At 38.7% G+C, this 17,067-nt stretch overlaps 1 protein-coding gene across 11 annotated transcripts in view; it reads left to right on the forward strand.

Annotated features, from left to right (window-relative positions):
* The window catches only part of EPS15L1 (epidermal growth factor receptor pathway substrate 15 like 1), a 36,963-nt gene that overhangs the window by 13,756 nt on the left and 6,140 nt on the right, over positions 1–17,067 (forward strand). For 6 of the 11 annotated variants that reach the window (XM_040653801.2, XM_040653803.2, XM_025144413.3 and 3 more), the window contains 9 exons: positions 323–520; positions 878–1,042; positions 1,462–1,588; positions 1,709–1,759; positions 2,190–2,326; positions 2,655–2,715; positions 2,922–3,004; positions 4,292–4,424; positions 13,892–14,097. In XM_040653801.2, the coding sequence (XP_040509735.1) occupies positions 323–520; positions 878–1,042; positions 1,462–1,588; positions 1,709–1,759; positions 2,190–2,326; positions 2,655–2,715; positions 2,922–3,004; positions 4,292–4,424; positions 13,892–14,097 (1,161 nt within the window). Of the gene's footprint in view, positions 1–322; positions 521–877; positions 1,043–1,461; positions 1,589–1,708; positions 1,760–2,189; positions 2,327–2,654; positions 2,716–2,921; positions 3,005–4,291; positions 4,425–13,891; positions 15,340–17,067 lie in introns of those variants that run through there. The other 5 variants (XM_040653805.2, XM_040653806.2, XM_025144416.3 and 2 more) reach the window with 3 other exon arrangements.

Below are 17,067 nucleotides of genomic sequence, written 5' to 3' on the forward strand. Positions count from 1 at the left end.
ACTGGATAAAAATTTCAGCGGAAAAGGAACCAAGTTCTGAAAACTACAGGATAGCCATTTAAGAAACAATCTTTAATTACTTTTACAGTTAGTGTGGTATTTATGCCATTTAAGATACTACTAGTTCTTGGTTTTATTGAATATTCTGCATGCTTATACTAAAAATTCTGTGTGATGTAAAAAGCATGCAGTTCTTATGATTTTTTACCTTCTGTAACACCTGGTAAGTTGCTTTACAGCTTTCTATTTTTTATAAATTCATAATGTATTGAGGTACACTTACTTCAAATTTTTCTCTGATTTTTATAACGTTTTGTTTCAGATTTCATCACTGAAAATGCAGATTCAATCTCAGGAATCAGATTTAAAGTCACAGGAAGATGATCTTAATAGAGCAAAAGCAGAGCTGAATCGCCTCCAGCAAGAAGAGACACAGTTAGAGCAGAGTATCCAGGCTGGAAAAGTGCAGCTTGAAACGATAATCAAGTCTTTAAAATCAACACAGGAAGAAATAAACCAGGTATTCACTGTAGTTTTCATGACATCATTTTTTTCCTTTTTTAAAGTGCTAGAAGTTGAACATCAACTAGAAAGATGACTTTACAGAAGAGAAGAAATAGTGGTGCATGAAATAAGCCTGATTGTTGCTCAGTAGGTTAATTCCCAGTCTGAGTCAGAAGAAGTTCAACTCCTGAGGGGGTTGTGGGGAGGACGGGGGAAGCAACTATCTTGCAACCATGTTTAACCATGGGTGAAAGGATTGTCTTCTTACTGAATCTCCGAAGTAACCAATTCAATAGTAGGTGCACCCTTCAGTTTTGTGAGGACTACAGCGTTGTTGAAAGATTAAAATACTATGTAATTTTTTACTACTTAGGCAAGAAGTAAACTTTCTCAACTTCAAGAGAGCCATCAAGAAGTCAATAAGAGTATAGAAGAATATAATGAAGCTCTCAATGGGGTTAATGGTGGTAGCTTGACAAATTTAGCAGACATAAGTGAAGGCCTTGGGCAGACAGAAAGAAGCAATTATGGAGCGATGGTAAGAAAAAAATTATAACATTATTTAGAGTATTTTGCAATAGTTAGATTTGTTATTTACACCTAATCTTGAAATCATTAAGCAGCTTCTCTTGCTATAAACATCCCCTTAATTATGTATTTATTTCTAAAAGAAAATGTATATAAGTTTTCCTGTGTTATATATATCTCAGTACATATATACATACATAAATATAATTTATATTTATATTATCATATATATAAAGATAATATATATTATTACATATATAAATCATATATGATATATATATATATAACATAGTTCAGTTAAACAAAAAAACAGAGAAGTTTACTTTCCAAAATGCATTAGTATTTCTCTTCTGCTAAAACAGTTCCAGCACTATTTAAATTGTTTATTATGTTTCCTTTAAGTCAGTATTTTGTTTTCTTAATTTTTAGGATGATCCATTTAAGAATAAAGCCTTGATGTTCACCAATAACACACAAGAATTGCATACAGACCCATTCCAGTCAGAGGATCCTTTCAAATCTGATCCGTTTAAGGGAGCAGACCCCTTCAAAGGCAGTAAGTGACCATTGGCTTACCTGAGACCTTGAAGACCAACTGTTGAGTAAATGATATTTTCAAACTTTTATCATCTTGGTAAATAGTGGATAAAACAAATGGTTTTTCTGTCCTGCATAGGTGACCCATTCCAGCATGATCCTTTTGCAGAGCAGCCACCTGCTCCAGCAGGTAATAGCCCTTACCATGACAGGACAGATGAATTAGACAATTTGTAGCCAAACACAAAGATGGATCTGGCTTTTGGTTTGCATGTGGTAACTTAGAAACTTGGCAGTCTGTGCAAATAAGATCAATGTGTTACATACATCATTAACTTTTCATTGAGTGAAGTCTGTAACCTTGTCAGATATTCACTGAAAACGTGCACTTATTGCAATTTACTACACAGTACAGAGAGTATTTGGAAGTTTGTTGGTTGGCCATGGTGTTTTTTTTTTGTTTTTTTGTTTGTTTTTGTTGGTGGTGGTTTTGTTTGTTTTTAATAAGGAAAAAAAATCAGTGAGTATGAGGTCAAATGAAAGATGGTTCATTATTGACACTCCTTGTTGTTCTAACTACTAGATACTACATTCTGTTTACCTTTTAATACTCCTTTTAGATCCTTTTGGAGGTGATCCATTTAAGGAAAGTGATCCATTTCGTAGTTCTGCCCCTGAGGATTTCTTCAAGAAACAGGTGAAGAGTGACCCGTTTACATCAGATCCATTCACAAAACCCTCCACTTTACCCTCAAAGGTCAGTGATTTATACTTTATACTTAACTTAATCACAGTAGTTTTCCTTTCTGAACACTTCTGAGTATAATTTCTTATTTTACCATAGGAACTAATACTGATTGTGTGATATGCTTTTCACTTGAATGTGTTTTGGTTTTGTTCAGTGCTGTCAGTAGCCAAATAATATGTATGTCATCTGTTCATTTGATTTTATCCCATTGTATGTCCCCTAAACAGAGTTATCTGAAACTGGAAATAATTTGTCCTAAGGCAGTAGATATTGATGTGCATAGAAAGAGAAGTGAGCAATACAGCACAACAGTAATTATGTATCTGTTCTTATTTAGCCTGACCCTTTTGAAAGCAGTGATCCTTTTACCTCTTCCAATGTCTCTTCAAAAGGTCCAGGTAAGAAGAAAACTACAGTTTGCTCTTTCCTTTTTTTTTTTCCTAACCAACTGATGGAAAGCATATTGCTCTTTGCAATTGTCTCATAACATCACAGGGAAAAATGCAAGTGTTGTTTAATCCCCTACCTGGTTTCCTACTTCTTGGCAATAAGTTCTTAAAAATTGTTATGCGTAATTTTAATTATTTTTTTATACCTGTTCCAGATCCATTTGGAACATTGGATCCCTTTGGAAGTGGCGCTTTCAGTAGTAGTGAAGGATTTGCAGATTTCAGTCAGATGTCAAAGGTAAAGATTATGAGGAAAGCAAATGTGTTCTTAAAAAATTACTTAAACATTTTTGAAGGGTGTGATATAATTGCAATATTTAAACTGACAGCCCATTTCTGCTGTTTTTATTCCAATCAGTCTCAACAATTACTTAGCAAAATACCTTCCATCCATCTCACATATGGAAAAGTCGTAATCAAGACCATAGGTTCAAGAGGGGGAAATCAATTTCTACACACATTCTCAAATACCAGAGGAACAAAAGAAGTAACATCTATTTTTCACTTGCAGTCAATGATAGTTGCTCCAGATAATGGCTGGCAGGTGCAACAATATATTGTTATGTTTGCTTGGGTACTGACTGCATCTCTCATGGCATTCTAATTTGTTCTTAAACTTCTCTGTGAGTGTAGGGAACCAGAGAAAGGTGGAAAACGTGTGCTGACATTTCACAGCATTTAACAGGATTGCTATTGTTTGATTTACTGTTATAAACTGAGTATATAATGTATTCCAAGTAGTTGTATGTCCTTACCTCCTGATCTGGATAGTATTCACAGTCTGCCGTTAGTGCTGTGGGACTGACTTTGGAATTTGCAGTTATTTTTTTCTCGTGTTTCTGTTTTTGTGAGGTTGATAGCTGTCCAGCAGGTGGCAGCAGTCCTTACAAATACCAGCGCTTTAGCTTTTAGCTTTAGCTTTGCCTACGAAGCGTTCTTTTCTATTTCAGGGTAGATTTTCCTGCGTGGTGCAGTTTGTTGTGCCATTTTTATCGTTATGAGAGTCTTTCACAAAAAACAGCTGAATATATGAAGTATGTTCAAGCAATGCATTTTTAGAATTCTCCAAGATTTTACAGAAAAAGACAAATAGATGCAACTTAAGTAAAGCTTGGAAGAAAAGCTGCCCATTCTACAGTCTGCCCTATTTTTACAGTTTCTACTTTGTTTCATGGTTCTGATTGATCATAGAGTGAAGGCTCTGCTGTGGTGTGAATGTTCAATGCCAAATAATAAAAGGGAGTTTTACTTCCTTTTATTTTTCTCAGCTTTTTGCTAGGAGTAAAAGTTTGAGAAGCGCTTAAGTGCTTCTTAAGAGCGCAGCTGCCCTTTATTATTTGTGCTCTTAGACAAAGTACTAGCATCTCTGACAGAGGGTATTAGCATCTTGTGCTGCTGACATTAAAAAGATTGAGGGCACATTTATGGAATTGAAGTTGATGCTTTTCATTCAGTTAACTTACAACCTTTGCAAAACAACAGATATTATGCACTGTGCTTACACTGTTTGTTTTTTCTGTTGCAGTCAGTAGCTTCAGACCCTTTCACCTCCTCCTTTGGAGGAATGGGATTCTCAGATGACCCTTTCAAAAGCAAATCAGACACACCAGCATTACCACCGAAGAAAAATGTCCCTCCACGGCCCAAGCCACCCAGTGGTAAGGAGGTTTTATTTTTAATAACCAGTTCCCCCAGTTTATTACTGCACATCCTTGGAAATAAGGACAAGTTGTTGTCAGTTTTCTATCCTAATATTTTACATTTCAACCATGGAAGAAGGTATGAGATTATTAGCAGATGGGCAGGAATTGTCAATAAACCAGAGTGAAACTGATTGGAAATTCAATCTCCCTCCCTAGAGCTGATCTTTTTAAAAAGCTGATTTTTTAAAAACATTCAGATACCAGTGAAACTGTTTCAAGAACTGAAGCCGCATTGTTAGTTTCAGGTGTACTTTTAACAGCAGCAGAATAGTTCAGTTAATATTAGCAGTAAACATTTAGTCAGCTTACCTGAAAAATAAAAGGAGATCTGGATTCTGTATATGAATAGGCCTATAATTCTGCAGTAAACATAGGTCAACGTTCAGAATTTGAAAGGTGTTTATCTTTCTACTTGTCTGGTAATAATTCTACTGAGGATTGTCTACCTTTCAACTGTTGTGTTTTGGAGAAAAGTGTGCACCGGCACCCATCCTGTTTACAACAAATACTGTTGATCTGACTGGTTTTGCAAACCAGTTGTGCTAGAATTAGATCCTTGGATAACCTGAAAAGTGCTTTCTATCACAGGAATGTCCCATAGATTAATCCAGGGTTTGCAAAATACTGTTTAATAGAACAGATATAAGCAGACCATTGGAACAGCATTAGATTATGAACAGAAGTAGTATTAAAGCTGAAGGTAATCTTATTTGCCATGAAAGAGTCAAACGAGTGCTAAATACACCTATGTTATTTCTTTAATGTGGTTTCTTTATGTTACTTCTTCAAAACATGAATGCTCCTAGCAAAGACACTTTGCAGAAATGGGCAATACATTTCACAGGGCTGACTTGCATGCATTTTTTTTTTTACTGTTGTATTTGTCTGTCTTCTCATTCCCTCTTTTGTGCATACTGAGGAATTTTGGACACATAGCTTTAATAATTTGCTTTGAATGTAGATGTGTGCACTCAGCCTTTAATCAGTCTTCTCAAAAACCTTGTTTAAATGTGTAATTCTCCCTCTCATTGTGAGACACAAGGTTTGTAAGGTTCCGCTGTTCTACCCAAAGCAAATGTTGTTATGATAAAATAGACAAGGAGGAAACAAAGCAGGTTTTTTTTTTAAAGCAAACGAGCCTCATGTGCTTATGCAGTTATACTCCTCCCTTCCTTCCACACTAAAGCAATCTTCAGCGGTTACTTAAAGCATGAGAAATTTTATAGTAATATACTGCGATTTGAGCATGAGATAGAAGCATACAAGTATGTGTTAGAAATGGGAACACTGCTCAGAAAACAACAAAAAAGAAACTTCCGTTGTTTCTTACCTTTCTCATTGGTCTGTTTAATTAAAAAAAAAAAGTATGTGATAAAGATCTTGCTGAAGGATGAATAAATGCCAGTTATTAGCAGCCAAATCTGTAGGTTGCCTTTCTGCTCCCAGTTCATACTTGCTTTTGTAAAACTTCTTGCTTTTGAAAATGACTTGAGGCTTGCTTGTCTTCTGTTAATCAGGTTCAATAGAAGTCTGACAGAAAGCTTTACTTGTTCTCTAAAATCAAGTAGAAAAATCTACTCTAAAAACAAGTAGAAACTACAAATTGATGGTTTTGCAGAGCAATAAAAGTTGCTTGGTTTCCTAAAGTAGTAGTTAACAACTTTCTAAGTTCATTGGGGTTTATGTGACATGCAAACATGAGCTGGTCTGTCTATGGAGCTACTGCAGGGTGTTCTGGGTTATCAGAACATGGCCAGGGTATGCCATAGTTTCCCTTCTCTCCCATATGTCCATGTCCTTCTCCCCATATGCCCAGATAAATGAGGATTTGTGCCTCAATTGTTATTTCTTCATGAAAATTGAGCAAACTTCTGGAGCTGAGCACAGGGTCAGGGAGGTGCTTCAGAGGCAGCCTCTGTTGGCCTCTTGAAGGTCACATCCAAGGGTCCTCACTTGTACCTGCACCAAGTTGCAAGAGGAGTGTGTCGTTCAGATTAGGTGCTCTCAAATAAGGGCTCTGGGAATGCTTTTCATGCTGTGCTTAAGAGAACTTCTCAGTTAGGGCAGCTTTGTCAGCAGCAGAGTTTCAGTGGGTAATCGTTTCACCATATGAAGTCCAACCTGTAAACTGAAAGATTGGTTGTTTTTCCTCTTTTACTGTTTTTCTGTAGTTGGTGTTTTTTTTCAAAGCTTGGACATTGGCAAGCAGCAGTGATCTGATGGCTGTTGGCAGATAGTTCTGTTCGCAGCTGTCTGTGGTTATTATCTAGAAAGGATAGGCAAGCACTTGCTGTGTGGCATGGCTGAGACACCCTTGAGATCTGTATCTTTCCCTTCTCAAAAACTAAGGTTAGGAGAGGGGATAACAATCATGAGACTATTTCCTTAAAGCTGTATCTTAGACTGAATCTCAGGCTTACAGTTATGTTCTTCATAAATCACTTTCCTTGTTTTTCACCCTTTTTTGAACCAAAGTCTTCAAGATATCTCAGATGTTTCTCAGTCCTAAACTGATCTTTGGTCCAAGAAGAAATCTCATAGGTTTGTTTTTGTGAATAAATGCTCTTCTGTGCCTTTTCAGCGTAAGTGCAGTCTTTTAAGGAGAGCTGGAGGTTAATAAATCAGTGTGTAAAAATGGAGACAAGGAGATGACAAGGAAGAAGGGTCCTTTAGAACTGCAAGCCTGGGTACAGGTGTACATCACAGCTCCAGCACAGCTTTGTCACATACAGAGATTTGAAAAATCAGTATCTCTGTCCCTTACCTGGTTTAAGATTCTCCTTCGGCTGAGGGAGATCAGCTAAGAGAAGGCTCTTCAGCTGCTCTGACCAGACTGTTCTAATAAAAGTCACCCGGGGAATATGTGCATGCTCTTTTTCTTCAGGAATGCATTTGCAGTCCACAGAGTTCCTAATGGACATTAGGTTTAGTACAGCCCCGCTGGGAGCAGGCTGAAGTAATTTGATGTTCACCAGGTGGTACTGGACAAACCAAAGGGGTTTTTTCTGAGAAAAATGAAAGTTTTCCAGTATTTATTGACGTTGAGTTTTAATAATGCTCAAAAAGCACAAGATTTAAGCAGTACTGTGCTCTGCATAGTGAGCTGACATTCCTCTTCTCCTTCGCCTGTTAATTGAAAAACGAGGCAAGATTAATTGTTACTAGTATTAAGAAAAATAACAGTGTGTATTTACGCACTGAATAGAGGTGCCCTGTGATAGGGATCTGAATCCCAATGCAAGTTATTTTCTCGTGCTGTCATAAAAACTAACTGAAGTTTCTGTCATAAAGCGTTCCATTTGTTAATCTGCACCGCTGAACGTCTGCTCACGCTGTATTTCTCATACTGGATTTCAGACCTTGTAGAACTGTTGTGTAATTAAGGTTAAATAGTCAGAGATGATACACTGAAACCTGGCAGTTGAAATGGTCTTTGGAGGTTCTCACAGTTCAACAATTATGTTTTCTGCCCTGAGCTGCAGATTGGGATCAGTCAGAGCTCACCGCTAACTAGTTTCTAGGTAAAAGTTGTTGATTACAAAAAGAGAGAAACAGATTTTTTTTTCTTTCTTTCTTTTTTTTTTTTAAAGTACAGGAAGCTGCTGTGTGGGTGTCAGTGATTGGGTTATAACTAAAATTCAATGCTCTAGTGCTTTGATCGTGGGACCCAGTGCATTTGCCCCACCCTTACCCACTTCCTTTAAATGCAGCACCATGCATTCCACATTGCGGTTATAGCAGTACTGTTAACCAGTGATATTAGTGGAAGAACCTTCACCACTAACCAGTGTGTAACCTTCAACCTCTTCTAAATTTTTATTGCTTGCTTATAGTGGTTTTGACCTTTTTAACCTTGAAAGAATATAAAGTCCTAAACACGCGGCAGGAAAGCGTACTTTGTGATTTCAGTCTGTTTTCTTCTTGAAATTGTTATGTGATAAAAAGGGTTGTTTTTGTCATTCTAGCTTTTTTCAGTCTGTGTACATTTTACAGTTTATTTCATATATATTGAATATTAGTGGCTAACAGAGGTGGTTGGTACTGTATTAATAACTGGGTACTTCATCGATAATGCACTTCAAAGAATTAAGTTTTTCTCTGGAATACCAGTAGATAAATAAGCAAAACATTATAATTGGGAATTGAAAGGACTAAGTATTACATTCATTCCATGTAAAAAAGGGATGTGTAGGTTTACTTTCTCGCTATTTGAAGTTCAGATATTAAAGTAAATTATGCTGGGAAGCTGTTATTCCGGACTGCACACAGTCCTTCATCAAAGAACTTGGGCTTTGTTTTTTGATCCATTTATTCGTTGTAGCTCTGAGGTATTATGGAAAATGAGTTTATAGGTTGGCATTTCAGAGGTTAGTGGTTAACACCTCTGCCTTTGAGTTAAGGGCTTCGATTCCATTCTCACATGGGTTTTATGACAGGTAGTGCTTTCGAAACGTCAAAATATTGCAAAAAATGTTGAGAGGATGGAAAAGGGGACAAACCAGCCTTGCTTAAATTAGTGAGTATGGTTCTCATCTTTCAGAGATGCCTCACTTTGTGGAGTCCCACGTAAAAAGAAATGGTATCTAAATCTGCTGAGAAGGGGTGGGTAGCCTTTAAGGTCTAGTTTAGGTCCATTAAGAACTACTGAGTACTGTGAAGACTGATAGCTGCGATGCACGCAGCAATCCATCATCTAGAGAAATAAGTCCCTGGTTTGGGTTGAGGGTGTTTCACTCTTTCCTCACAAGTGTAGTTGCTGTAGAAGGTTATCATTCCAGAAGGAATGGAAGCAAGTATTGCTGCTCATAGGCCTCAGAAAGTAAATTTAACATTCATCTGCCCACTGAATCATCATGACCAAGAAGATATACTGAAAGGAAATAGCCTGAAGGCAATTTGACTTCAGAGCTTTGGTGAGTAGATTCTGTAGTGAGCAGATACCCAGATGGGAGATGTGCATGTCTTCCAGGTTTGCCTGGACTACAGTTGTCTGACTGGAAGCTTTCAAATAGGTTTACACCATGGGACTTCTTATGCAGCCCTGAATGAGGCTGGATGCCCTGCAGCTCTGTGTGCATGCCCAGTGCATGGGGTGGAGAAGCAGTGCAGCCGTAGTGTTTGTGCAGCCCTGTGCCACTGCTGCCTTCCTTGGTATTTGATGCTTCCTCATCCTTTATGTCAATGATAAATATAGTTTTTTCATGTGTCACTTCTCTAAACTTAAGGCATTTTATGGTTTTACTGGTTTTACAGTTTTAGACTTATTTTTCATCCTTAAAGCAACATGAGAGCACTGTCAGTTCACATGTATGTGGACTTATTAACAGGACTTATTAAAAGTCTGGGTGCTTTGTGTGCATTTGCTGGTTGTGTTTCATGAAAGAAAATCTTGTCTCGTGAGCAGGTGGTGCTAAGCACATCACATATCTGTGGGCACTTTTTGACCTGCATCATATGCTACATTCCAGTATATGAATTTGCGTAGAAATGTTCTGTATGTATGCAGAGCATTAAGTATAAGGAGAAAGAAGCCATGCTAGGTACTGTAGATTTAATCTGGAGTTAGAAACAAAAGAAAGAAATCTGTTAAGTCTTTAGTTGAACCAGAGGGGGGAAAAAAATCCCTTGCATTTTAAATTGCATGGGCATACTCAAGTCATATGGATCACCTTTGGCCTAAAGGGGAGCACAGCGTTCTGTTGTTCATTGTGTGATGACAGCAGTGTTCTGTTTGTTTCGAAGTGGCACTGCACACCTGTTTCCGTAGGGCTCCTTGGGTCCCCGAGGTCGCTCACGAGCAGCACGGTGCCCATACACCCCATACACCTTTATTTTTTCCTCATCTGCAGCTGGCTGTGAAAAATTCAGCCTCAAAGTTTGTGAGCGACAGGGAAACTTTTGTTTTCGTGCCTTCTAGAAGACCTGACAGTTGTGTTAGAATAAAAGCATCCCGTGTTGTTTAGGACAAATGACTCATGGGTGGAGCACCTGCCCCAGCCACAAACTAAAAATTCCATTCACGCTTTGATTCTGTTTGTGCTGATCTCTCACAATAAAGATATTTCAGTACCGATTGCTGAAGCAGGTTGGTTAGAGTCTGTTTCAGAACAGATCGTTAGTATATAATGATTTTTCATCAGACCTCTCTTTCCAGAAGTTTGTAGCTGTAAGATCATTTCTCCTAAGCCAAGACATGCCTGGTTGCTGCCTGGCAGGGGGGAGAGTTTTGCAAATATTAAGCAAAAACACTTTGGGGGGGGTTTTGCATAGGAAAAAATCTTAACTTCTGTTACTAAAAATACATATTGTGAATTTGTGTGAACAGAAAGTTGGGTTTGAAATACAGTGAAGAAATAGCCCTCATTGAGGACTGTTTGAGTATTCTGTAGAACATTGGTTTTAACTTAATTTTCAGAATAATTTGAGGGCAGTCATATTTTTCTGTAAGTTCTTAAAGCTCACAGTTTGTGGAGGTTTTGCTCTGCATTGGTGGAGGAGCTGGCTAGCTTAGCAGCGTGCTGAGAAGTGTGCTGAGTAAGATGGGAATGCAGATAGGTTTGGTGGAGTGCCAAGGAGAGATGTGGGGGAGGCACCTCTCAGTCTATGAACTTTTGCAGAGTAACACCTTCTCCAGCTCTTAGAGATGGGTGAGGAGCCTGGCATTGCTTGTCTGCTGTAACTGCACGTGTGGGCTTTGCTCGCTGTCACTGTGAGTCCTACAAAGCGTGGCTCTAACTTGTTAAAGCAGAGCTGTCGTGTTGGAGCATTGGAAAGGAGCACTGTGCAGACAGAGCTGAAAGCAGAGCAGTGGCAGCTCTGCCTGGTTAGGCTGGCAGTGTGCATGATGCAGTCTGAGCACACGTGAGAGCTGCTGCTGCCTGGAGTTCAGTGAGCTCCTCTTCCAAGCAGAATGTTAGGATCATCCTCGAAACATGGAATATAGTGAAAGCTGTATTAAATGGCTTCACCCTCAGTATCTTATCATTCAGTAAGTGAAGTTCTCTAATTGTGTTCTACTGGTGAGAAATTGTTTGCCTCAAACTATAGATCTCAGCCCTAAATTTTGCTCTAGGGTATGAAATTAGATAAACCCTTTGCATGGGTGGAGTTCACTAAAAGTTAACAGCATTTGCTGTGGTAAACCATTTTGTTCATCATCTCTTTTTGCTGAAGTGAGTCCTCGGTGTGGTTTGGGTGCACCACTTGGGTAACTGCTGAAACTGCTGTGGTTTCAGAATAAGACCTGTTTTGCTTTTTTCTGAACTTTTTTCCCCTGAAACTATTAGCAGAAAAATCAAATAAGGGTTACAACTGTTTGCCTGTGCTTTCATATTGCCATACCTCAAAAATGTTAAACGGTATCTTACAAAGCGCAGTGCATTCGTTGCTGTTAGTTATTGCCTGCAGTGGATTTTGCAGTATCACAATTTTACCAAAGTCCTTCTTCTCAGTTGATGATGTTTTAATATGATGTTGGTATTCTTGCTTTACCTTATAGAAATCCTTAACTCACATGGAAATACAGAAATCTTTTTAAAATGTATCCTCACTGCAGTGGGGGATTCACAGCTGGGGTCACCCTGCAATGATGAGCTGTAAGAAAGAGAACTCTTGTTGTTACTGCCAATCTGTGGCCAATAGGTTAGTAAATTTGGACATCTAACTGAGCATCTAGCCAAACTAACTTCTGCTGTGCCTCACAGCTGTGCTCGCTGAGCTCTGCAGGATCAAACAAGCTATAAACAACAGAGAGAGAATGAAAGAGGGCTCATGAGTGCTCAGATTGGCTTATTCAGCACGGGCACTGCCCTTAGTTTCTCTGCAACAAATAATCTTGATTTTATAGAGGTTGCCCTGTTTAAGTTCTTCCTGAGAATCACAAAATCAAAACCCTCTTTTATTTTTCAACATTCAAAAACTGAAGAAAAAGTGAGGACAGAAAATGAATTTTTTCTCTATTATTAACAGTCACAGCAGTATTCATGGTGACATTTCCTCTGCAGCAGAGTTTAGTGATCTGTTCTGAAGATGAAGCACAAGAAACCCCGATGTTCTCTGTTTGTGTTCTGAAACCACCAGGGGCTTTGTGCAAAAACATTAAACAGGCCACCTAGAAAAAAACAGGTTTGCTGAGCAAATAATGTTGCAAAGCTGGCGTTTGTATTAACAGTCACCAATTCCACAAAGGGGTTTCAGCAACAGAAGGTTTAACCTATGAGAAGAGCAGCATAAAATGGAGCAGTTTTTCCTTTGTCCATCAGATCTGGGGTGGGACAGTGTAGGGTGAAGGACAGTGGGAAGATGCAGACACCCCTACCCTGATTCTGTTCAATGTGTGCAGCTCATGAAGTTTCTGAGCACCTACCATTGACTGTACCTTTTGAAAGATGCCAGGCTGTGTCTCATACATGGCAAGTCCACACTGCAAAATCTGCATTTTCAGCTCAGTTTCTGTGCTTCCCTACAATGTGTATCCTGATGTGAATAAATCATAAGATTCCCATTAAACTGTAGTCCAGAGAATTGGAAGCTTATATTAATGTAAATAGGGTATGTAATTCAGATGATTGTGCTAAATAAGGTGTGTGATTCAGGTTATTTTGAGAGCAGTGGTAACTGTCATTTCTTTTGAAGCTGTTTCCAGATTTTCCCTACTGTTCCTCGAGTACCTGCTGTCATCACAACTGACAGCTTTCTTATCTCTGTGGGTCAAATCACTAAAAATAGAGTTCTTTTCAAAGGGAATTTAACCACTGAGGTTCTAATTAGAAGAACTGAAGTACACAACTGTTACTTAGGAGCACATCCAGCAGTTCCCGTTAAGGGGGTGTATGAACAAGAAGTCACCTACAAAAACTGGGTTGCACAGCAGGCACCCCCAAACAAGGTGATTTCTTTATCACACTCTTTTCCGTTGTATGCAGCTGTAGAAGTTTGAACCAGTTCCAGGAAAAAAAACAGCACGTACATTCTGTATAGTCACAGATAAGGTACTGTTCAGTTCTACTTAACACGATTAATTATTTTAGTGATATAAATGTCCATGTGTTCTGCCTTTTATATAATCCCAAACAAACTGAAATGTCTCTATTCCTGGAAAATGAACTGAAGTCGTGCTTGTTAACTTCTTCTGATCAGGTGTCTTCATGTTGGGTCTTATCATTTGAAATCTTGATGGTATTAATATTGCAGCGTTTGTAAAAAAAAAAAAAAAAAAGATAAATCCATTTAAATAAAACAGCTGTCAGAGATGATTTGCAATGAGAAATGAGTACTGTTGGATTTGGTTAAGTTTTAAACCACCCAGGAAGAGTGGATGATTCTTAAGTGCATCACAGCAGTTTCCTGTTTAAGGGATTTGCATTGTCCATGGTAAGTAACTTCTCTTTTTCTCCTTTTTTTTTTTTTCCTGAACTTTCCAGGTAAAAGCACTCCTGTAAGCCACCTTGGGCCTTCAGATTTTCCCAAGCCCCATGATCCATTCCAGCCGTTTGGGGCTGACAGCAGTGACCCGTTTCAGAGTAAAAAGGGGTTTGGGGACCCATTTAGTGGAAAAGATCCATTTGCTCCCTCCTCTTCAAGTAAAACTTCTAAAGACTCTTCCTTGGGGTTTGCAGACTTCAGCTCTGTAAGTTAAGTTCATTGTCTCTGAGCAAACCACTTTCTGCTCTGCTTGCAGCAATCTCTATTGGGTTTTTGTTTTAACTGCAAACCTACTGTTCACTGGCTTCTGTCTCTTAGTACCTTCATGCTGTCCTCGTTGTTTTTGTATTAATACTTCTGTAATAAAAAGGCATTATTTCAATAAAAAAAAAATCAGTTTCATACTAAATTTTGAAGGATTTACTTGCATTTAAATTATTTTAGTACAGTGTGCCTTTGCTCACAAACTCTTTGTAGCAGAATCTGTGTATTGTTTTTGTTGCATGGAGGCTATTTTGTAAATTGATTTTTGGGAGCCAATGATGTACAGATTCAAAAATAATTGTTGAAGACATTTATATAGCAATCTCACCATATCCCGAGGAGTGAATCCTTAAAGGGAAAGGTTCCCTGAAGTATTTGTATTTGTTGTGAAAATACCCTAACAATCCTGTCACAATGTTTGCTGTATACAATGGAATGTGATCATAAGGATATAATATACAAGACAGAGACTGCAAATTTAGCTGTTGAATTTTGTTCCTATGAGTGATATTGTAGAAAAGCCCTTGTTAGACAAAGAAAACAGAGCTGTTATGTAGAAGCAACATAGAAGCTTCCATATTGCACTCCAAAAGGCAGTATCTGAAGGTTTGGAAGTGAAGCCAAGAACCTGGCCATTTAAAAAGTCCGAGTTTCTGAGAGCCTGCTTTTGGTTTCCGTGCTGGCACTTATGTTATTGAATTGGAAATCACTGTAAATATAGTAGTAGTGTGGTTCTTACTGTTTCCACAAGTAGGTAGAAATCTGTTCCATTTGCAGCATCAGGTTTCTTCCTTCTTTCATGTGTTTCTGTTCTGTCACATTGCCATGCAGTGGAATTGCCAACTTAAGCTGTTCCTGATGGGCACAGTTTGGTGTTCAGCCAGTGCAGATCTTTAAGCTGAACCTTTCAGGTTGCTGGTTTTTTAATGTTTTCCCCTGATTATTAGATAATAGTGAATGTGTATCACTTTCCTATTTGATATTGTCAGTCGAGGTCATCTGTGCATATGTCTAGCTGGCCTCAGTGCTTTAATTTATCTATGATACCGAAGACGTCCAAGTTGAAGATATTCTGTATGCTTTACCACAGTTAGTATTAGCCTGTTGAATTTCATGCACAGTTAAGTTCTGTGATTGTATACAAAATGGTGACATTTTTAATAAAAATAAGACGCAAAACTTGCTTTATCTGAAATTTCTTGACCACCACCTAGCTTCATCCTTGAAAGAGAGACAAGGAATGAGATGGAATCACTGTTTCCCAGCTATTGTCTTACAGACTGCATTTCTTAAGCTAAAAGTGTGGCTGACACTAATGGAAGGTGCTGAACGATTAACCACAGCGGGTGATCCCCATCCCAACGGGTGCTCTAGCACTCAATTCTCTGTGCCATCGAGTTTCCAGGAGATGAGATGAACTAAAAGATGAGGAAAGGTAGAAGTGAGATCAGGAGCGGTAGCCCCTTGCTGCTAGGTGGCACTTCATCCAATAAAACTAAAAGTTAAGTGATTCTGTGAGTGGCTCTCTGCTGTTATAAGAAAAAAAGAAGTTAACTGAATGGGACAGCTTCCCTGATCTTTTTGGTGTTTATTTTTTGTTTGCCTTGCACTGGATTGTGGTGCTACAATTGGTGCTAGTTACCTTGCAGTCAGGAAGAGTACTGTGCTTGTCTTCAACTGTTCCTTGGGAAACGTGGCCATTTTCCTTACAGAAGGTGTTCTGATGCACAGTTGAAGTCCGTGGAATCTGAGAACAGTATTGTGTTAGTTTGAATGATGGAGTAACCTGACTGTTAATTGGAATTCTTTACTGTTGCAAAGAAATAATTTGTTGGCCATGGCACACACCCGAGTTTAAGGATGTTCTCATTGCATCCTTAGATTTTCCACTGGCACTAAATACGACCCTTTGGGGCAAACTGAAGTCTTTTGGTAGTTCATGTTTCAGGTGTTTCTCTGATCCAGCCTCAATTTACAGATCAACAAGAAACCAATCCATCAGCCTGCAGAAAGCATTTAAATTATCAAAAAACCACAGCATTTAGAAGCAAACAATTTTTCTTTTCTCCTAATGTAATCTGGTCATTTAGCAAACAAACAGCTGTAGCTTTTCTTGTGTTTTGCTACAGTCTTCTCCTCATTCATGCATTGGGTCTGACTGTACTTCTGCAAAGAATAATAATAATGGAGAGCTTTTATGAAAGGAGGGTTGTGTTGCATGTTTTTAGACTTCTTAAAACCTGGACTTCTGCAAAAAAAAAAAAGTTATCTGAAGCGATACATCGCTGAGTTATGTGACCTCCTTATGAGCCATCTGTATGAGGATCAGGGGCCAGAAGGAGTTGTGTAAACCACCTCACCATCTAATGGCCAGCATTACGCCCCTGAGCTAACTCTGTGATAAGGCATAGCCAGGTTTCTACTCAGCCCCTTTTACCCACGGAAATATAAGCTATGCATTGTAAACAACTCAGAAATTGTACTGTTAGAACCTTGGAAGACCTATCCAAAGATGCAGGCTGCAGGGGTACAGCTGTTCTCATCATTAATAACAACAATAAGAAGAAGACACCCACAGGGAGTTTGACCTGAGTTTATTGTATTTCTGGGAAAGAGTAACTGTTACTCCCAGTCATTCCAGCTGTAGGACATTCTTTTTGAGTCTGTGGGATGTATGGAGAAGCCCTACTTCCATTGGAGTGTCCAGATAAAGCATAATTGTGCTAGAGTAAATGAGAATTGGACTTATAAATACAAATAGATGCATTTATTTACAACTGTGAATTGTAGATACAGTGCAGAATGGAAGAGGCAAAGGTGGAGCCCTGCAGGCGTGCATGCAGTGAGATGTGGCTCTGCTCCTTCAGGCTGTGCTGTAATCAGTGCGGCGTTGCAGGTTGGTCAGGACGGA

Source organism: Gallus gallus, chromosome 28, assembly GCF_016699485.2.
Source record: "Gallus gallus isolate bGalGal1 chromosome 28, bGalGal1.mat.broiler.GRCg7b, whole genome shotgun sequence".
Taxonomy (NCBI): domain Eukaryota; kingdom Metazoa; phylum Chordata; class Aves; order Galliformes; family Phasianidae; genus Gallus; species Gallus gallus.